This window comes from Callospermophilus lateralis, chromosome 7 (genome assembly GCF_048772815.1).
Source record: "Callospermophilus lateralis isolate mCalLat2 chromosome 7, mCalLat2.hap1, whole genome shotgun sequence".
NCBI classification, from domain to species: domain Eukaryota; kingdom Metazoa; phylum Chordata; class Mammalia; order Rodentia; family Sciuridae; genus Callospermophilus; species Callospermophilus lateralis.
This window is the reverse complement of record NC_135311.1, coordinates 7,757,904-7,778,977: the sequence shown is the minus strand read 5'-3', so window position 1 is coordinate 7,778,977 and position 21,074 is coordinate 7,757,904. Positions and strand designations below refer to the sequence as shown.

General features: G+C 49.6%; 2 protein-coding genes and 1 non-coding gene across 9 annotated transcripts; 1 reads left to right on the top strand and 2 right to left on the bottom strand.

The window, feature by feature from the left end:
• Positions 1-95: 95 nt before the first annotated feature.
• Positions 96-9,034, bottom strand: Mettl25b (methyltransferase like 25B). Of its 4 annotated transcripts, XM_076862247.1 has the most exons (9): positions 8,842-9,034; positions 8,309-8,654; positions 5,462-5,586; positions 5,106-5,298; positions 4,569-4,631; positions 4,203-4,346; positions 2,600-3,084; positions 845-1,029; positions 96-470 (listed from the first exon to the last, which is right to left on the bottom strand). In XM_076862247.1, the coding sequence occupies exons 2-9, from the start codon at positions 8,417-8,419 to the stop codon at positions 349-351; spliced, it is 1,428 nt and encodes a 475-aa protein (XP_076718362.1). In that variant the 5' UTR covers positions 8,420-8,654; positions 8,842-9,034; the 3' UTR covers positions 96-348. The 4 variants fall into 4 exon arrangements, with proteins under 4 accessions (XP_076718362.1, XP_076718363.1, XP_076718364.1 ...); XM_076862248.1 differs by lacking the exon at positions 8,842-9,034 and having other exon boundaries at positions 8,309-8,670; XM_076862249.1 differs by lacking the exons at positions 8,309-8,654; positions 8,842-9,034 and adding an exon at positions 7,398-7,416.
• Trnat-agu (transfer RNA threonine (anticodon AGU)) lies at positions 1,560-1,631 on the bottom strand. Its single transcript has one exon. It is a non-coding gene; the product is annotated as a tRNA-Thr (tRNA).
• Positions 8,779-15,994, top strand: Isg20l2 (interferon stimulated exonuclease gene 20 like 2). 4 transcript variants are annotated; one of them, XM_076862254.1, is made up of 4 exons: positions 9,051-9,114; positions 9,772-10,662; positions 13,805-14,005; positions 14,992-15,994. In XM_076862254.1, exons 2-4 carry the CDS (start codon positions 9,928-9,930, stop codon positions 15,100-15,102), a joined length of 1,047 nt encoding a protein of 348 aa, XP_076718369.1. In that variant the 5' UTR covers positions 9,051-9,114; positions 9,772-9,927; the 3' UTR covers positions 15,103-15,994. The 4 variants fall into 4 exon arrangements, with proteins under 4 accessions (XP_076718370.1, XP_076718367.1, XP_076718369.1 ...); XM_076862253.1 differs by having other exon boundaries at positions 9,069-9,114; positions 9,427-10,662; XM_076862252.1 differs by having other exon boundaries at positions 8,780-10,662.
• The last annotated feature ends 5,080 nt before the right edge of the window (positions 15,995-21,074 follow it).

Here is a 21,074-nt window from a genome sequence, read left to right as displayed (position 1 = left end):
GAAGGGCTGGGAATGTAGCTCAGTGGCAAAGTGCCCCTGGTTCAATCCCCAGTATCACCCCCCACACCCCAAAAATAGGAATGAAAGTCAAGTCATTGTTTTTAAATGCTTTTCTTTATTGATTCGTTTCAATGCCAGGGATCATTCCCAGGGCCTCCCACATGCTAGGCAAGTGCTCTGCCACTGAGCCACACCCCCAGCCCAGTTTTTAATAAATTAACAATAAAACTTCACACAATATCACGACGGAGAGAGTATGAAACGAAGCTGGTGGACAGCTGGGATCCCAGGGAGGACGCAGGCTGCTGTGTACCCATGGGGTTTCAGAGGGGTCTGCCTCGGGGTATGTCAGCTGTCTTCAGTCTCCAGGGCAGAGAAGGCCTGGCCCAGGGGCATCTTGGTGGCCACCAGAACCAGGTTTCTAGGAGACAGCTCTGGGCTGAAAATGGGCAGGAGCTCAGCATGGAAGCCTAGAAGAAAGGGCTAATCAGAAGTGTCTTGAAACATCCACCCCTTTTCCCCAAGGGGACAAAAGAGACCCTGTTCTTAAGTTCTCAATGATGGAGTGCTTGCTTAAAATCTGTTCCAGGAAGGCACCACCAGAGGCTCACTTGGTAGGGTTTTTTTTTTTAATCGTTTGTGTGTGTGTGTGTGTGTGCGTGTGAGAGACAGAACCCAGGCCTTGTGCATGCATGGTAAGCACTCTATCAACTGAGGGGTATCCCCAGGCCGGAATGTGCATTCTTTAACAAACCCCATACCCCAGCCCACCAGTGATGACCCAGGCCCAGCAGATGTGGGGCCTGGGACTTGAAGAACCAACCCCAGAACTCCAGCTCCTCACCCTGCTCCTGAAGGTACAGCAGCCGGTCCAGCAGAATCAGCGTCTCTACCAGCGGGGCCAGAAGAAGTGCCAGGCTGAAGAAGGCCACCACACGGTTCTCCTGGGCCTGGTGGGCCCGGAGGGTCGCCAGGTTCAGCGGCAGATGGGGATCCAGTCCCACTCGCTGTAGCCCACGCTGCACATATCTGTGAAATCAGCCCCAATCAGCACTCAGTTTGGGTTTAGAAACCTCTACCTCCCACTTGAACTTTGCTACCCTAACATGTATTTTCAAATTTTATTATTATTATTTTGGCAGTACTGGGGAAGACTGAATCCAGGGGTACTTTACCACTGAACTACATCCCTAGTGCTTTTTATTTTTTGAGACATGGTCATGCTAACTTGCCCAAGCCGGCCTTGAACATGCAATCCTCCCGTCTCAGCCTCTTAGTGTGAGTACTGTATCCAGCCTCATTTATTTTACTTTTAAGAGGTGAGGTCTTGGGCTAGGGACATAGCTCAGTTGGTAGAGTGCGTGCCTCGAAAGTTCAAGATCTGAGTTCAATCCCCAGCACCACAATAAACAAACAAATAGGGGAGAGGTCTTGCTATATTGCTCAGGCTGGCTCCAAACTCAGGGACTCAAGAGATCCTCTTGTCTCGCCTCTTGAGTGGCTGGCATTTACCATAGTGCCTGACCTAATACGCATGGGTGTTTTCTTTCTTTCTCTTTTTATGGTACTAGGGATTGAACCCAGAGCCTCATGCATACTAGGCAGGTGCTCTACCACTGAGCTACATCCCAGCCTTAACATACATTTTTAAATGTTTCTCTCGCTGTGAATTCTGCCAATATCAACTGATACAAAAACTTATTTTCAGCCAGTTTTGTCCAAATTAGCCATATTTTAAGCATTTAAAAAACTATAAAAGCTAGGCCCAGTTGTGCACACCTGTAATTCAGGCATTCAGAAGGCTGAGGTAGAAGGATGACAAGTTCAAAACCAGCCTTGACAACTTAGTGAGATGCTATCCTGAAATTTAAAAAAATAAAAGTGGTAAAGCACTCCTGGGTTCTATTTCCAGTACCACAAAGAAAAAAAAAAAAAAAAGGAAAAATACAACTTTTCATTTGGCTGGCGTCTAGCTTGGTAGTGGAGTTTGCCTAGTAAAGTCCTAGGTTCAATTCCCAGTGCTGCAAAAAACAAATTTTATGAACCATACATGGTGGCACACACCTATAATCCCAGCACCTTGGAGGCTGAGGCAGGAGGATCTCAAGTTCAAAACAAGCCTCAGCAACTTAGCGAGGCCATAAGCAACTTTGTGAGGCCCTGTCTCTAAATAAAAAATAAGAAGGGCTGGCTCAGTGGTTGAACACTCCTGGCTTCAATCCCTAGTAACAAACACAAATAAATAAATAAACATAATTTTTTTCCTTTCTTTTGGGTGGTAACGGGGATTGAACCCAGGGGTGCTCTACCACTAAACTATATAGCCCTCCCTTTTGACTTTTCATTTTAAGACAGTTTGCTAAAATTACCTAGGTTAGTCTTGAATTTGTGATCCTCCTGCCTGACCCCCTGAGTAGCTGGGATTATTACAGGAGCGTGCCACTGCTCCCAGCAAATGAACATCGTCTTTCAAAGAAATTTGAAGAAGTCGCCCCAGTCAGAAAACTGGCATCACCTCTCTGGGCAAGAGCTTTTCTTTGGATGTGCTAACAAGTGGGGTCTCGAGGTAGTGATCCCCCACCCCCCACCGCAACCTCACTCTTCAATCTTGAGCTCGTGGACCCTGGGGATCCCCTGCACCCCAGGCCGACGGAGCTCAGGCCGGGCACGTCGGATGACCATCTCCAGTGCTGCTCGGTAGCAGTGGGTTCGGAGGCCAGGGCCAGCTTTCTGTAGCCGCTCGGCATACTCCTCCAGGGCATGGCAGGCCCCCTCCCGGAGCCTGTAGGGCAGTTCATAGCCAGGCAGCCCGGCCACCCACTGACTCAGCGGGTAGCCTCCAGGGTCACTAAGCTTCATGTAGCAGCAGCCCACGGAGGCCAGGGCCACCACCTCTGGGCAACAGCAGAAGTGCCTCAGCAAGGCCACACTCAGATCCCCGCAGGCGTGGAGGCCCGTCAGCAGCAGGCGGGCACTGCCACACTGTGAGCTGTCCAACGGAAGCAGAAGCTCCCCACACAGGGCTGTGGGGTCCACCCACTGGACCACGTGGTAAGGGGAATGGCGAGGGCCTGTTTGGGCCACCTGTGGAGGCAAGACAAGACAAAGACAGGTGGAAAGTTTCTTGTTCCCAGACCACCTCAGGCCACTGGAAGACCTGTCCACTGTCACTTCCTCAGAAGGAATGTGGGAAAGAAGCTGGGCCACAGGGGAGGGCTGGACCATGAATCCAGAGACAAGATAAACTCTTGTGTTTATCACCATTAATTTTATAAATATTTTCATCTGTCAAACTCAGTTTTTCTTTTTTCCTATTATTATTATTTGTCTGTGAGTAGTTGAGTGTGCATGGCGGGCCACACTCAACTACTGAGCTACACACCTTCAGCCTCCCCAGGGTTTTGTTCTGCAGTACTGGAGACTGAACCAAGGGCCCCCCATGCACACTCTGAACTACATTCCCGGCCCTTTTTATTTATTTTTATTTTGAGACAGGATTTAAGTTGCTCAGGCTGGCCTTGAACCTGTGATCCTCCTGCCTCGAGTTCCTGAATTGCCACCATACCTGGCTCTTAACTAATAACGAGTCTAGTATCCGACAGGACTGGGGATGTAGCTCAATGGTGAAGTGCTTGCCTGGCATGAACAAGGCCCTGGGTTTGACCCCCAGCACCACAACCAGTAATAATGCCCGACTGGCCACGTCTGGCTGTTGTGAGAAGAACATATTGGTGTGAAAAGCATTTTGTCATTTTGGGTACTGGGGAATGATTCCAGGGACTCTTCACCACTGAAGAGTGGTGTTTTATTTTGTTGGTACTGGGGATTAAAAATAAGGGTGCTTTACTCCTGAGCTATATCCTTAGCCCTTTTATTTTTTACTTTTTGAGACGATGTCTTGAAGTTGCTTAGAGCCTTGCTAAGTTGCTGAAGCTGGCCCCAAATTTCCAATCCTCCTGCCTCAGTCTCCTGAGTTGCTGAGGTTATAGGCATGTGCTATTGTACTTAGTAGGGAAAGCACTTTGTAACTAAAAAGTGCCTTTGCGATGTGGGGAGGCTTTGGGGAAAGGAAAAAGATAGCAGAAACAGGGACATAACCATGTCAAGCCAAGAAACTTAAAAGTGGGGATTCAATCTCCATGCCCAGTTCCAGCCAAGCAGACCTGCTCCTGCAGCCCAGACTTCAGTAAGGGCTAACCTACCTGTGGGTTCTTCTTCTCCTCTTTTTCTAGAGCCTGAAGGAGTTCCTGGTCCAGGCGCTGGGCTCTCTCCACCAGTCTCTGATTCCCTTCAATGCTCTTCACCTTTAGTCCCAGCCCCAGAGACATGAAGCGGGAGAGGTGGCCCTGAAGGCACGAGGAGGACAAAGGAAGCCCCATTCAGTGCCCTATCCACTGTTATCCTCAGTGGTCTGGACACTGGGATTTCAGGCCCCACAGAAGGCTTAAATTCTGCCCCGCCTGGTGCACCATTTCTCAGCGCCTGCCTCTCTGGGCCTGAGGTCTGACTACCTGCCTTCTAGATGTCCCCATGATTCAAAAAGACAGTGAACCAGGGGTTTATCTCACCTGGCCTGAGCCCACGTCCACAACCTGGGTGCATCCTGTGAGATCACTCAGCTTCTTTACCAACTGAAAGAGGAGGGAACAAAGGTCTCCTGGCCATCGGCTCTTGACTCCCAGAGCAAACACCAGGGAAGAGTGTTTGGGTATGAGGGTACAGGAGTCAAAGATGGAAATGTAAGGTGGATAGAGGGTGCCATGATAGATACAAGAGAGGGAAACCAGTCAAAGATGAGGGTGGTGCCCCTTCCAGGTTGAGGCCATTTTTCTTTCCCTTTAGGTCAGTGACTCAATCTCCCCCACAGAATAAGAGCCTTGGTGAAGCTAAAACCAGACTGAAGATGCAAAAATGGGAATAAGAGTGATTGAGATACAGCTTGTCAATCAATCCAGCAAAACGATGGAGATATGATTACAGTATAACTGCTCAGGAAGAGAACTTCTAGGGCTTCCATGGGAGGAAAGGGGCACACACTTGTAACCCATGGACTTAAGGAGTGCCTGGGTTCCCAGATACCATCTACATTCCAGCCATCTCCTCACCTCTCCCAGTCTCCGAATCTCATGCTGCTTCTTGGGCCTGACGTGTTTCCGGAAGGGGGCTGTCAGTCGGGAGCTCTGGCTGGGGTTCTCCAGGAACTCTGAGGGGGTTTGAAAGCCAGGCGTCCGGGTAAAGGCCAGGGCATAGGCTGTGGACTTCAGGGCCAGCAGGGTGAGTGGCCACACCGACCTGTACCTGAGATATTCCAGCCCAGGCCACCAGTGAATCACCCTATCACATTCCCAGGGCACCAGTTTGTAACCCAAGGACCCAGGAAAAGCTCAAGAGACTCTGAGCAATAGCTTGTTGCAGGACCGAGTGCCTTGGGCTCCCCAGAACAGGACCCCTTTGGCCATACCTGACCACCTCCCCTTCCCCAGGCATCCCCAGTAGCAGTGTGGCCAGCTGTGGTGGGTTCAATCCATCCAGCGCTTCCTGCCATGAGCAAGGGAGTGTGCCCCACAAGTTATCTGTGAAAAATTCCTGTAGGAAGAGGAAAAAAGCAATCAACAGGATACTATCTTCTATCATTCCCACTCTCCCCCACTTTCTCTCCCTGGCGATAACCTGTTGTTGTATGTGCTGAACATTTGTGTATTTTTGCTCATTGATTTATTCACCACAAATTCTAGGGCTAAGTGGGGGTGGTGGCCCAAATCTACAATACCAGCAACTTGGGTGGCTGAGGCAGGAGAATCACAAGTTTGGGGCCAGTCTCAGCAGCTTAGTGAGACCCTGCCTCAAAATTAAATAAAGGGCTGGGGATGTAGCTCAATGGTAGAATATTTTAACCACAAACCTTACTATTATGTACAAATATAATGCACCATTTAAAAATGGAAAAAATAAATAACTTGTTTCATTTTTTAAAAATGGTAGGGCTGGGGATATAGCTCAGCTGGTAGAGTGCTTGCCTCGAATGCGAATGCACAGGCCCAGGGTTCAATCCCCAGCACCACAAAAAAAAAAAAAAAGAAAGAAAGATAGAGTACACTTAGGTTCAATCCTTAGTACCACAATAATTAACTAATTAATTAATTCTGGACTTTGTTTGGGTCATGTACCAAGTTTCTAATCTAAGCTCAGAAAATACAAAAATAAAGCAGAGATAAAATTTTTGCAGAATTTACTGCCTCCTCCCAGCACTGCTGGCCCATATGGCCACTGGCTGCAACCAGCAAATACCTCCTACTCTTTAGAATCAGCTCTTTTGTCAAGCCTGCTCCAGTGCCCTCAACTCCCAGGTGGTTTACCTGGGCATAGTAACACACACCTGTAATCCTAGCAATAGGAGGCTGAGGCAGGAGGATCCCAAGTTCAAGACCAGCCAGCCTCAGCAATTTTGTGAGAACCTCAACAACTTTGAGGGACCCTGTCTCAAAAATAAAAAGGACTGGGAAGGTAGCTTACTGTCAAAGCAGTCCCGGGTGCCCACCCCCTCCCCCCAAAAAGAAAAAAATTTAAAAGGAAAAAAACAAATGACTCAGTTTTTTTTTTTTTTTTTTTCTTTTGGTACTGAGGATTGAACCCAATGGTGTTTTATCAAGGAGCTACATCCAAAGCCCTCCCCACTTTTATCTTGAAACAGGGTCTCACTAAGTTGCTTTAAGGCCTCACTGAGTTGCTGAGGTAGGCCTTGAATTTGCAACCCTCTTGTCTCAGCCTCTCATGAGTATTATAGATGTGAGCCACCTCTGGGGCTTAAGGTAGATGCTATTTTAACCCCCATTTTACAGATATGGAAACTGATACAGCAATTAAATAATTTGCCCAAGTCAAAAAACTAGTAAGTAGCAGAACTGGGACTTGAAACCAGTTTTACTCAAGTCCTTGATCTTAACCAGTCTGCTCTATTATCTTTCTATGGAGGAAAGCATTCCAGACAGATCAATAATTGCAACTGTAAAGGCCCAGATGCCTGCCATATCTGTGGAACAGAAATCAGGCCAATTTGAAGTACAGCAGAGTGAATGTAAGAGAATGAAATCTGATGAGGAATGAAGAGGCAACAGCCAGATCATATACAGTGGGTTTTTTGGTACCGAGTATTGAAACCCAGGGGTGCTTAACCACTGAGCCACTTCCCCAGCCCTTTTTATATTTTATTTGGAGACAGGGTCTCACCAAGTTGCTCAGGACCTTGATACGTTGCTGATACGAGGCTGGCTTTGAGCCTCCAAATCTGCTGAGATTACAGGTGTGCACCACCACACCCAGCTATATACGTGTTTGTAGATAATAAAATTATTTCATCAAAGGACCTAGATAGCAAGAAATGTCATGATACAACTTACATTTGAAAGGCTCCTTCAGTGAAGAGCTGGTTATGGAGAAGCAGAAGTAAATACAGAGAGACATTAGGAAGTAGTTTAGGAGAGAGATGGTGGCTTTCAGTATAATAGCAATGGATATAGAACAAAACAATTAATTTAGAATCTATTCTGAAGGTAGAGAACTTGAAGTATTAGATTGTGGATCAATTAAGAGCTGAATCAAGGATGGTTTCTGGTTTGGGGTCTACACAACTCAATGGATGTGCTGTTTACACATTATCTCATTTGTTCTTCACAATGATCCTTCAGATAGAGATCCACTTTGCATATTAAACTGGGGGTAGGAATAAAAGGAGGAGAAAGAGGAGGAGGGATGGGGGGGGGAGAAGAGCCTAAGGTTAACACAGTAGAGGAGGTAAGATTCTAGTCCTAGTCTATCTGATGCCCAAGTTGAACTATCCACAAAACAAGGAATTTATTCAAGGTTTGAATGAATGAATGAATGAACACATGAGTTCTTGGAACACTTCTTGTATTTCTAGGAGAGTTCAACGCACCTCCAGCCCAGCTCAAACAAATGTCCATGTATTTTATTACCTTGGATTTTGAGAAACTTAGAAAAACAACCTAAGTATTAGAAAAGGGGGGGTAGCCCCAGGTTTTTTGAAATTATTATTATTTGTAAATGGACACAATGCCTTTATTTTTATTTTTTTAAATTTTTTATATGATGCTGAGGTCGAACCCAGTGCCTCACACGTGCTAGGAAAGCGCTCTATCACTAGGCTACAACCCCAGTCCCAAATCACCCCAGTTTTAAGCTTTTCTTGTACAAAAACAAACTCATAGAACTCTCCAAATTCTCTCCCTGTCGTGGGCACTTAGCCAACCACAAGACCAGCAGCACCCCGCCCACAGCCCTGTGGCCTCACGATGATGTAGGCATCCAGGATGGAACGGTAGAGTGCCAGGACACGGGTGAGGTTCACAGCTAGCTGCCTCCTCTCCTCCGGAGAGAGGCCCCGGGCGGAGACACCCGGCATCCCGGGATGCAGCCGGTGGCGCAGCGGGCGAGATTGCGCGGGAAAGTGGACCCAGGGTCAGAACCGCGCTGGCCCAGGACCCGGGCCGGGCTCATCCGCAGGCAGAACGGGAAGAATTTCGAGCCCGGTGTCCGACGCAGCTTCTCCGGGACACCATACTGGAGTTACAAATATGAGGCTCAGCCCCCGACCGCTCGACGTCACAAGTCAAGACGTCCGACTGCGCGGTGTCCGGCTGCGAGGCAAGTGGGGCGGGGTGTCAGCGCCGTGACGCCACAGAGCAGCGCAGCCGCCCTACGTTCGCCAAGTGGGCGGGCGAAACTTAAGTCCCGCCCTTTCCCGTGCAAGGCCCTCCCCTCCCGGAAGTGGGGCCTTGAGTTCCCGGCGCGCTGCAGTTCGGACTAGTAGCGGCTTCTCCTTACCTTCGAGTTGTACCTCCACGGAGCTAGAGGGGCCGGGGAGCGAATCCCGCCCCCGCCCCCACCCACACCATCGCCCCCGCCGCCGCCGCTGCCGCTCCTCACACACTCGGAATCATTGGCTTCGCTACCGGAAGCGGGGGCGCTGCGGGCGCGCGCGCGCCGGCCCCCGACACGTTCCAACCCGCGCGCCTGCCGTCCCGGGGCTCGTCGGCGCGCGCCGACTTCCGCCTCAGGCTCGGGACGCTTCCGGTCCTAGAGGGGCCCATCTTGGAGGTAGGTATATGGGCTTGTGGGGACGGTCCCCACCGGGAGAACCGTCGGAATGTGCTTGCTGAGGTGGGCGACCTCGATTGTTAATTCCCTGCCACCCGGCACCGCTGTCGTGTGGTGTCAAAGGTCTCTGCCTGGGAGGACTTGGGTAAGATGCGCGTGGAGGTTACTTCCTCCCAAGCAGATCCGAGAGAGGGGTGCCTGGATTTGTGTCTCTATTCGTGGGCTCACGACTCAGATGCCACCTGTGCCGTACTCCGGTGTCACACTCCTCACCTGAGCATCTTAGACATTGTCTTTCTGGTCGGATTACAGAGCTTGCCTGTTCTGGCTTCCCGGACCTCAGGCTTCGAACTCGACGGGCCCTTTGGGTCCTTCTTTTTCTTTGGTGCTGGTGATGGAACCCGGGGCCTCCGTCCTGCTAAGCACTGCACTCCACAGCTGAGCCCAGCCCTTTCATTTTACGATGAGACTGAGACCTTAAAAGGTGAATGACACTCCTAAGACCGCGCAGTTGTGAATCGTGGGACTTCCTGGCTCACACCAGTACTCCTTCCATCATTTCATGATACAGTTTCATTTTCCCTCTGATAAGTTGTTTTGATGCCTTCCCTCTCTTAAATCCCACAGAGATTGGTCTTATCTCATTTCTTCCTCTAGGCCTATGGGTGCAGGTACCAGGATCGCTTTCTTTCCCAGGGTTTTCTGCAGACCTGCTCATGTTGGACAATGTGATTCATTAGAAAAAGAGCCCCTCATCCTCTTCCTATCCATGAGCCACTCTTCCTAACTGCTGTCCCATCATCCACTGCCCTCATGTCTGCTATACTCCTGAATCTGGATTTTGGGAGATCTCCACCAAAAAAGGCATTGGAAGGAAATGCCAAGCATCTAAAGTTTGTTAAGAGGCGGCGGCTCTTGGAACAGAGGGGCATTCTCAATAAAAAGAAGCAGACTCCTAGCAGGGTGCCTAAATTACACTCAGAACCTCCAAAGAAAGGGGAAAATGTGAGAGTAGATGGTACTTGCAAGACCCCTCCCCTTTCAAAAAAGAACACAGCTGCATCCAGCAGTGGGTCAGGATTGTCCCTGGACAAGAAAGCTGGAGTGTCTTGGCTGACCCCTGCTCCTTCAAAGAAGGCTAATTCTGTTGCAGCTAAAGTAGATTTGCTGGGGGAATTCCAGAGTGCCCTTCCAAAGATTCAGAGCCACCCAACTTGCTCCCAAAAGAAGACCCCCCAGAGGAAGAACACTCCTCAGAACAATGCCACACAGAATTCCACCAGAGCTCACTCAGAGAGTAAGTGCTCTGGAATATCCCAGAAGTTTCCAGGAAAGATGGTGGCAATTGACTGTGAGATGGTGGGCACAGGACCCAAAGGGCATGTTAGTTCTTTGGCTCGATGTAGCATTGTCAACTATGATGGAGATGTGCTTTATGATGAATACATCCTTCCACCCTGCCACATTGTGGACTACCGGACCAAATGGAGCGGTATCTGCAAGAAGCACATGGTGAATGCTACACCCTTCAAGACCGCTCGGAGCCAGGTGAGAGGCATGGGTCTTGATGATGACAGTGAGGTGGGTGGGTGTAGTCTGAGACATTTTTTCCCCTGGTACTGGGCTGTGAACCCAGTAGGTACTGTACCACTGAACTATATCCCCACCCCTTTTTGTGTTTTGAGACAAGTCCTTGCTGAATTGCCCAGGCTGGCCTTGAACTTGTGGTCCTCCTGGCTCATTCTCCCCAAGTCTAGGATTACAGGTGTGTGCCACTACACCCAGCTGTCCGAAATCTTCAGCAAACACTAAAGGACTGTAGAGGGAGAGAAAAAAGTATCAGATGGTTTAGAAGGCTCATTTTTCCTGGGCACAGTGGTGCACACCCTAATCCCAGCGACTTGGGAGGCTGAGGCAGGAGGATCTCAAGTTCAAAGCCAGCCTCAGCAGCTTAGCAAGCGCTAAGCAACTCAGTGAGACCAATAAAATACAAAATAGGACTGGGCATGTGGCTCAGTGGTCAAGTACCCCTGAGTTCAATCTCTAGTACCCACCGCCCCCCCTCACAAAAAGTGCTTGTTTGGGGAGTAAGAAGGGTTGAAAGGAATATACAACGGATTTCACTAACAAATACCTATTTTAGGTATCAAGTGGGATGGACTGAAGTATGCATAGAGAAGTAACAGCCAGTAATGAAGTGCTTTTTTTTTTTTTTTTAATTTGTAGTGACCCAGGTCCTTGTGCTCGAGAGATAGGAACTCTACCAACTGAGCTGTGCCCCCATCCCAATAGCTAGTAATGAAACTGAGCAGATAGCAGGCATGAGGGTCCAGAGAAGGTGCTATTGGGGAATGCCATATGGAATTGGAATCTAGGATTGAGAGAAGCCAGGTAGAGAGGGCTTCCCAAGGCAAAAAAGCGGCCTGGGAGCTGGGTGCAGTGGCACATGCCTGTAATTTCAGTTATTCTGGAGGCTGAGGATCCCAAGTTTGAGGCCAGCCTGGGTAAGAGTGGTAGATTGCTTGTCTAGCATAAGGAAGCCTTGGGTTCCATCCCCAGTAACGCAAAAAGAAAAAAAATAGCCTGTGGGCTGGGGTTGTGGCTCAATGGTAAAGCACTTGCCTTGCATGTGTGAGGCACTGGGTTTGATCCTCAGCACCACGTAAAAATAAAGACACTGTGTGTTCACTTACAACTAGAAGCATATTTTAAAAATATAACTTGTGTTCAGCACTTCTCTAATAAAAATGAGTCAAGTTTATTCCTTTAAAAAAAAAATATCCTGGGACACTGTATAAAGTGCTGGTAGGGGAGAGCAGACAGCTGTCAGAGCTAGGGCATCGGGTGCACAACTGAGGCAGGCGGCCTGTGGTGAAAGGCATAAGAAACACAGGTCAGTGCACAGGAGTTCTCATGCATTCAGCCAACCCACTCATCTGGCTCTGGGATAAATCTTTTTTTGATGGGCCTATATTTGCAGTGCTGAGAATTGAACCCAATGCTTCACACATGCCAGGCAAGCGCTCTACTACTGAGCCACAACCCCAGCTCCCTGTGGTAAATTTTGAGAGCCAATAGGAAACAAAAAAGGAGATTGAGCTGGGGCCGGTGAAGGAAGAGGAGAGTGAAAGCTGAATCTGCTTAGGAGTCCACCAGAGGGCACCCTGAGTCCATTTTGCAGTTTTAGGTTCCTGCTCTGCTACAATAATTCCTTCAATGCCAGAGGTCCTTGGAGGAGGTTGGTCAGAGGTCAGACGACTGGTTATTAGTCAAAACATGGGAGAAAGAATTAAAGGACATCCTCTTCACAGGGGCACAGTTGAGTAAAGGCTTGGGAGAAACAGAAGGTGGGTCTTAGATTTGTCTCACCTTTAATGAGAGCTTATGTTGAAGGACATGAAAAAAGGTGGTCGTAGACAGGAAGCTGCCATGAGCAACTAAATGCTCAGTTAATTGGGCTGCCTGTGGTTTTCATCATAAAGCACTATCCCTATCCCGTGACCAGGCTGGGATTAACTAAGGTATGCTCACTGAGTGTGGCCTTTTTGATTGGGGTCTTAGAAGGCCCTGCAGGACTATTGCTTTTGTTCTCAGTCTGTTTGGAATGCCATTTGGGGAATGGCCTTCAGAGCCCGCAGGCATTCATTGATTGTCCTCCTTGGTAGTATGTCTTCATGCTTTAAGACCATAAAATGGTGAGAAGTTTCTTGATTCCAAGACTAGTGTAAATAAGGTTTTCTCTGCAGTTTTAGTTTGTAGTGGTTTTGTCTGTTTGGGTGTTAGGAATTGAAGCCAGGGACACTTTGCCACTTAGATACATCCCCATTCTTTGTTATTTTCTTATATTTTGAGACAGAGTCTTGCCTAGGCTGATCTTGAGTTTATGATCCTCCTGCTTCAGCTTCCCAAGTTGTTGGGGTTATAGGGGTGCCTCACTGTGCTCGACAGTTCTTAAGCCTCGACAGTTTCATCACTCCTGCGAGAGTGATGAAAACCAGACCCTTCTCCCCAAAGCAACCATACTCACTTATTTGCCTGTAATTTGAGGGAGGGCTTCTCTAGTCTCCCTAGAGCCCGTCTTTGACTTCGTGGGTCTCATCCATGTGTATTTCAGAAGAAGGAAAATGTGGAGAGAGTATTTCAAGGATGGGGAGGTGGGCTGTTGGTGAAAAGAAACCAGAGGGAGCTGGGCACAGTGGCAAGTGCCTGTTTTCTTAGCATTTTGGGAAAGCTGAGGCAGGAGGATCCCACGTTTGAGCCAACCTGGGCAACTTAGCAAGACCCTATCTCAAAATAAAGAAAAGGGGCTGGGGATGTAACTCAGTGGTAAAGTGCCCCTGGTTCAATCCCAGTGTCACATTGGCGGGGGGGGACAGGGACTGCTGGACATGGTGGCACTCTCCTGTAATCCCAGCACCTCCGAGGCTGAGATGGGGGGATCACGAGTTCAAAGTCAGCCTCAGCAACAGCGAGGTGCTAAGCAACTCAGTGAGACCCTGTCTCTGATAAAATACAAAATTGGGCTGGGGTGTGGCTCAGTGGTCTAGTGCCCCTGAGTTCAATCACTGGTATTCCCCCCCAAAAAAATAAAAATAAAAAAAGAGGAGCCAGTGGCCATGTTGGACTTGCTGGCTGCAGGATTCCAGCTGTGTCTTGTTTCTTCCCACCCCCTCCTTCACTCCTCTTCCAGATCTTGAAGATACTCTTGGGGAAGATAGTGGTAGGGCATGCCATCCACAATGACTTCAAAGCCCTGCAGTACTTTCACCCCAAGTCCCTCACCCGAGACACCTCCCAAATCCCCCTCCTCAACCGGAAGGCCAACTGCCCGGAGAATGCCACCATGTCTCTGAAGCGCCTCACCAAGCAGCTGCTACACCGGGACATACAGGTAACCTCTCCTTCAGCGCCACCCCTTCACACACACCTTGGGTGCACTGCAGGTGCTCATCGCTTCCTCTCTGCAGGCTCTGACCCCACAAGTGCTCAGGCTGTAGGGCTCCAAATGGCTTCTCTAGTGGGGAGAGCTTTGGGGTCAGGGGCCTATTAGTTTCTCTATCTGTGCATCAGATATAGTAATTCCTGTGGATAATAATTCCTCCTTCACAGAATGTTCCAGATAGTACTTTGGAAAAGGAAAAGAAAGTCCAAAGGGGCTGCAGAACCCTAAACAGAAGGAAGAAGCCGGTGGTGGTCTAAAAGAATAAGGAGCATACATGTGTGGGCCCATCTGCTTGGGAGGCTAAGGCAGGGGGAAGTTCGAGGCCAGCCTTGGCAGTTTAGTGAGATCCCGTCTCAAAAAAAATAAAAAGTTCTGGAGGTGTGGCTGAGTGGTAGCGCACCCCTGGGCTCAATCCCCAGGACCAAGAAAATCAAAGATAAAAAAACATGAAGCCCATGTAAGGACTGTCACATGCTGCACGTGCTTAGCATTCGAGGAGGGGTCTCCCAGGAGGCAGCTGTGGGCGGGTCACATGGAGAGCAGTTGGGGGACTGGGAAGGGGGGAGAGTCTCAGAAGGCCTGTCTTTCATCTGGTCCTTCTCTGTAGAACTCAGAATGATACACGCTGCCACAGAAGTGACTGAGGTGATGGTAGCAAGAACCTCCTGGGAGGACGGGGACATGGCTCAGTTGGTAGAGCGCTTGCCTTGGGTGCACAAGGCGCTGGGTTCAATCCCCAGCACCACAAAAGGGGGGAAAAAAAGAATTTCCTGGGAGTTCAAGCCCTGAGATTAGATAAAGAGTAAGGACCCAGAGTTGTGTCTTCGCAGCCAGCCTGCTGGAGGAAAAACAGCATGGAGCGGCCGCCAGGGGGCAGGATCACCAGGAAGAACACCATTTTTGTGGCCTCATGCTCTTCTCTTCCTCCTGTTCAGGTCGGGAAGGGCCATTCCTCTGTGGAAGACGCCCAGGCCACCATGGAGCTGTACAAGCTGGTTGAAGTTGAGTGGGAACAACACCTGGCCCAGGATGTCTCGAAAAACTAGCAGCTGTGGGGAGACAGGCCGCACCCAGGAGAACCAGGGCAGCAGGTCCATGCCTGCCTCCGCTCATTTCACACCTGTGGAAGCTGGACTTGCTGGGGAGACACTCTCCTCCCCAGACCTAATATCCACTGAAATCTCACCTCAGCTCTGTGTCCTGTATCTGGTTAAGTGTCCCATGGAAGCAGGAGACCTTCACGTCAGATTCCAGCCCTGGATTGCTTATATGGTGCTAACCACGGGTCCCAGGGTGCTTTGTGCCAGTCAGGCTTTTTGGTTTCCAGGGCAGGGCATACTGGGAAATGTAGTTTCCCACATTGCCTTATCACTAGGGTGGCCATAAGTCTCTTGTTTTTTAGAGACAGGTTGGGGTTGGGGGATCGTCCAGGTTAACCTCAAATTCCTGGGCCCCAGCAATCCTCCTTACCTCGGCTTCCTGAGTCGCTGGGACTGGAGGCCTGTGCTCCCATGCCCAGCATTTTTTATTCTCAATTAATGAACAGCGTCCTTTCACTTTCAAAAGTGTCCTGATTGGATACAGAATGGTTGGTCACATTGTGGATCTCAGACCCTGCTTTTGCTGCAGAGTCTGCGTCCAGCCTGCTAGGGTGCCACGTACCAACTTTGAGAAGAGCCACTATTACTGAGGTTTTGTTCTTAAGGCTAGAAGACAGTGAGGTAAGAGTGTAGCTTAGAAATCAACTTTCCTGATTTAGAAAGGCAGTTTCTTACCTAGAATAGTAGAGGATTTATTTAATTTAGGTTCTTCTTAGAAGGTTGAAAATGAGTTAACCGGGTTTTAATGTTTTTGTTTTCTGTTTTTAGTCTTTTACCTTTGCTAAACCAAGCGTCTAAAACTCAGATGATCTCTTTGATAAATTTTTATAATGGAAAACAGTTGTGTGGTTATTTCTCCCCCGACCCCTTTTGTGGTGCTGGCAATTGACCCAGCCTCATGTGCGCTGGGCAGACACTCTACCACTGGGCTATGTCCCCAGCTGGCAGGGTTTGTAGTTTGTTTTTGACTTCACATTAAATAGCATTGTCATAGGGACTGTGGCATTGTATAGCTCTGTGAGGGTCCCGGGGTCCTTGTGGGTGACACTAACTGAGGCCTCTGTCTACTGGAAGTCATGGAGAAGCACTGACCAAGCGTTGGTATGTAACCCAAGTCACACACATGATGCCTTGTCCTGGTCCCAACCACACATCAACCAGCACACCCAAAATGACACCCGAACCATGAAAATATCCTGACATGGACGATGCATGACCAGGACAGGAAGGCAGAGAATGATTCAGTGGGCATGAGGGAGGGACAGAGTGGGGGAGGAAGGATGCTTGGTGACGCCAGCCTGGTCCTGCTGCCAGCTCTTCCTGGTGGTACACACCCTCATCTTGGGAAGGTGAGTCACGGGTCTGACCTTGTGTCCGGGATTACTGTCTGCATTCTGTCTTGAGAGAATGCAATACTCCAAATGGACAACCAGGACTTGTGCTCTCTTGAGAAGCTGGTCTGATGCCAGGGGCCAGAGGCAGCCAGAACTCCCAGCGGAAAGGAAATTGCTGCAGCCAAACCAGCCCCAAGACAGCCTGGTCCTTGTGTGCTGCACTATAGTGTTCACTCGCGCAGGTGCAAGGTGGTTCCTGTGAGGCCTGACTTGTAATGTCCTAGCTTCATGGAGAGGTGCCAGGGCCCCCACACACACACACACACACAGCTCTAAGCGGGAATTATCCAGGAAGGTCACAGCAAAACCTAGAAGCGCATGTGATCAGCAAACTGGGAAAGTCTTTAACATGAGTCTTCAGAATTCTTATTAGCTAAAACAAAACTGACTTTGTGTCATGGTAGTTACTGACTTTTCTGCCCCACCCGCCACCCACCCAGTGTGTAGAAAGGCACCTGGTTTCTCTTGAGTACCCTGTTGGAAAAAGTTCAGTCTGCTTGTGCTCACCAAGAACCTGGAAGATGGAGGGCCTCACAGAATTTAATAGGTCACCCTCAGCAAACTTTCTAATCAGAGTCCAGGTTACCTCGAGAGGGTGCCTGGGACCGTCTATATTTTAGTTACTTTCCTTTTCTGTCACTGCCCAGGGTCCTGACTTCATCTAAGCCCCATTGTGGATTGCTGTCTGAATCTCAACAAGTCCTGTCTGCCTTATGCTGTCACTTCTGACAGAATATGCAGGACAAATCCAAGCTCTCAGGATGCTTACTTTGCATGACATAGGAGGTTTTCTTTTTTCTTTTTGTTTTTTTGCAATACTGGGATTGAACTCAGCAGTGTTTTACCACTGACCTACATCCCCAGCACTTTTTGTTTTTTATTTTGGCACAGGGTCTTGCAAAGTTGCCAAGGCTGCCTTCAACTTGCAAACCTCCAGCTCAGCTTTCTAAGTAGCTAGGATGACAGGCTGGGATGACTGGTGTGTGCCACCACTCCTGGCCCATATAAGGTTCAAAGAGCCTTTGTTGCAAATGAGATAGGAAAAGAGAGAGTGAGAGTCACATCCTACCAAACATATTTGCTAAACTCCATTTGGCAAAATGGTTCTTGAAAGGGTAAAGGGGACAAGTATTTTGGGATGGCCCTACTGAATCCTCTACCTGAAGAACCTCTGATCTATCGGCAGAGGCTCCAAGTAGGACTCATTTGATTCCAAGTTTAACAGATGATTAGAGCTGACAATGGGAAAGATCAACAGTACTGTAATTATGATCTTGCCTCAAGGCACATTAGTCCAAGTTCAAATTCAGAGACAATTGTGTGAATGCGATGTGCCAGGTTATATATGAATGCCTCCATCTATAGTGCGTAGTACAATATCATCTTGTAGTCCACAAAGCATTTTTAATTTACCTTATACTGTAGTTCAAGTCCACCAGCTGGGCACGGTGGCACACTCCTATAATCCCAGTGGCTCAGGAGGCTGAGGCAGGAGGATCATGAGTTCACAGCCAGACTTAGCAACTTAGTGAGGCCCTAAGCAACTCAGTGAGACCCTGTCTAAAGGGGAAAAAAAGGGCTGAGGATGTGGCTCAGCTTAGTAGTTTGTCCCTGGGTTCAATCCCTCTTACGCGGTACCAAAAAAAAAAGTCCAGCACACAGCTTAACAGGAGAGTGTGTTGCATTGATACTGGGCTCCAAGTGTGATTTTGCAATTTAATAAGTTTGTTTTGGGGAGGGGGGTGTGGTATTGTGGGTTGAACCCAGGGGCACTCTACCATTGGGCTACATCCCCAATCCTTTCTTTTTCTTTCTGAGGATTTTTAGAATTTTATTTTATGGACAAAGAGCTAGCATGTTCTCTTTCATTGAGTAGCTATCCTGGTCCTTTCGGAGACAGGGCCTTGTTAAGTTACCTGGGCTGGCCTTGAACTTGCGATCCTCCTGCCTCAGACTCATGAGTTGCCGGATTACAGGCGTGGGCCATGGTAATGGCAGCTGCACTGGTGTTTGTGGTATTGTCCTTCTGCTCTCTCATCACTTAGCTGCAGGCACTTCCTGGTGTTGTCTGTCTTTCTCTCTTTTTTTTTTTTTTTTTTTTTTGATACCAGGGATTGAACTCAGGGGCACTTGACACTGAGCCACACCCCCAGACCTATTTTATATTTTATTGGGAGACAGGGTCTCACTGAGTTGCTTAGTTGCTTAGTGCCTCACCATTGTTGAGGCTGGCTTTGAACTTGTGATCCTCCTGCCTCAGCCTCCCAAGTTGCTGGGATTACAGGCATGTGCCATTTGCCCGTCTTCTTTATTTTTCTTTATGCCTTCCAATCTTATTAGGGTTGCCACCAACTCTATGCTTTCTTTGAAGGGATGTATATGGGGACTGAAGCTCAGTGGCTGGGCACTTGCAGAGTATGCAGGAGGCTCTGAGTTCAAGCCCTAGCACCACACACACAAAAAAAGATAATGCCCAGGATTTTGAGAGAGGTGGGGGAGGGTGAGAGAAAGAAGGTATTTTTAAGAATCTGGCATAGAAAGACAAGCACACCTTAATCCTCTTTCAGCTCAACCAAATTCCATTCTGAAATGTTTAAGAACAATGTTTTGGAATCCAACAGACCAGGACAGCACATGGGAAGCTTGTGCACAGCAGAGGACACTGAATAAGTGCCACTCTCCCAGGCCAGTGCCTATGACCAACCTTGCCCTGACCTGTCAGAGCACCTGCAGCTTTAGCAACGTACATCCTCCGGCACCCCAGGCCACAGCAGCTCCTCAAAAGCCAGGCCCTTCACTCCCTTCTACGCTGTGGAATCCTGCTTGGTCGCTTCTTTGGAAAGATTCCATGAGAAGGATCCAAATCATAACCGAAGGAGGAAGGAGGCAATGACTGCCTGTGCCCTGGGAACTAGGAGGGAAGGGAGCCCACACCCAGGACCCACAGGAGGCTGAGGCAGACAATCCAGCCTGGCAGCCCAAGACACGGCCTGGGCTGGCAGAGTGGGTATTTCTTGGGAAAGTTTTCTGAAGTGGGGGAGGGTGGACTGGGGAAAGGGCTTGCTCTTGGACTAGGTGCATGTACATGTACACACACACACACACACACACACACACACACACTCCAAGGCAGGGGCTTCCTCCATCCAGTTCCCTGGGGCTCCTAGGAACCTAGCACCTGGAGGGTCCAGCAGTGTACGAGGAGACTTAACCCACAACAAGTGTCCAAAATCAACCAGAAAGATTGCTCCCACGGAGTGTCCTGTCCCCAGCATGGCTCTGACCGTAGGCCAGTTAGTGCTGGCTCTAGGGGAGACTGACTAACAAATATTCTGGATCATCTGGAAACGTGGTGCTAGTCCCTGAGCTCTGGGATTTGGGAGGTGTGAGACCATGGCGGTGAGGCCTATAGCTGTGAAAGGCAGGTATTGCTGGCTCCCTTGATCGCTCAGGAGCAAGTCCCTGCCCATCCCAAGTTCCAAAGCTCAGAATACATTGCTTGCCCCAGGATGGGGGGGAGTCGCGGTGGTGGAGGGGGTTTCATCAGGGTGGGCACCTACAGCCTGGCTAACTGAAACCCACAGGCCTCCGCTCGAGTCCTCCTCCGGGAACCTGGGCAGGCAGGGCCCTGGTGGATGGGATGGGGCAGGAGTCCTGGGTAGGGGGAGGCAGGGGATTATTCCGTCTTTTCTTTGACAGCTGACATTTTCCAGAGCTGGCGCCTGCAGGGAAAGGAAATCGGAGCTTCCCACCTCACACATCTTTTTCCCATTTTGTTTGAGCTGCCCAGAGAAAGCCATTAGGTCTAGGTCAGTCTGGGGCCTCCCCCGCCTGCCGTCCATCTCTAGCTCTGCTAGGAGGAGGGGTGGGGTGGGGGTCATGGGAAGGACAAGGGCCCACCCTGGCTGAGGCCAGACTCTGAACTCCTGTAGCCCTTCTCATCCCTCCTGTTGAAGATGGCAGGGTCTGGGCAGGGGGTGGGAATCAGGGCCCCTGGGGGCCTCCCTGGGGACCCTCCCTCATCCAAGCCTTTTATACCGCAGACTGCCTCTGGGGAGTCTTGCCCTCTGGCCTAGGTCTGCTCTGCAACAGGCAGGGCCTGGGGTTAGGGAAACTGACTTTATTATCAATCCTGGGAACCCATTCTCCTTCCAGAGCCACCAGCCGGTCAGGTTGGGGAATAAGCTACTGGGTTTCATTGTCTGCAGACAATGGCTGCTTTTGGGGGTTTGAGAGAAGCAAGAAATAGGAACCCCAAGGAGCCCTGGAGAAGAGCTCTGCCCAAGCTGGCTGAGCTCCTTCCAGGGGCTGACCTGTCAGCCCTTCTACCCTGTCCCCAGGGACAGTGAGTCCGATGTCCTTTTTCTGTGCCCCGTTCAGAATTTCAAAGCCCAGAGCCTGGCCCCTCTTAGTCCTCCTCCTGGAAGGACTGGCCCTGCTCCCCTCCTGCTTCTCTTTCCTCTTCAATTCCAGGATCTGGATATCTGGCCCTGTGCCCACCAGCCTGCGGCCCCCTCCCCCACC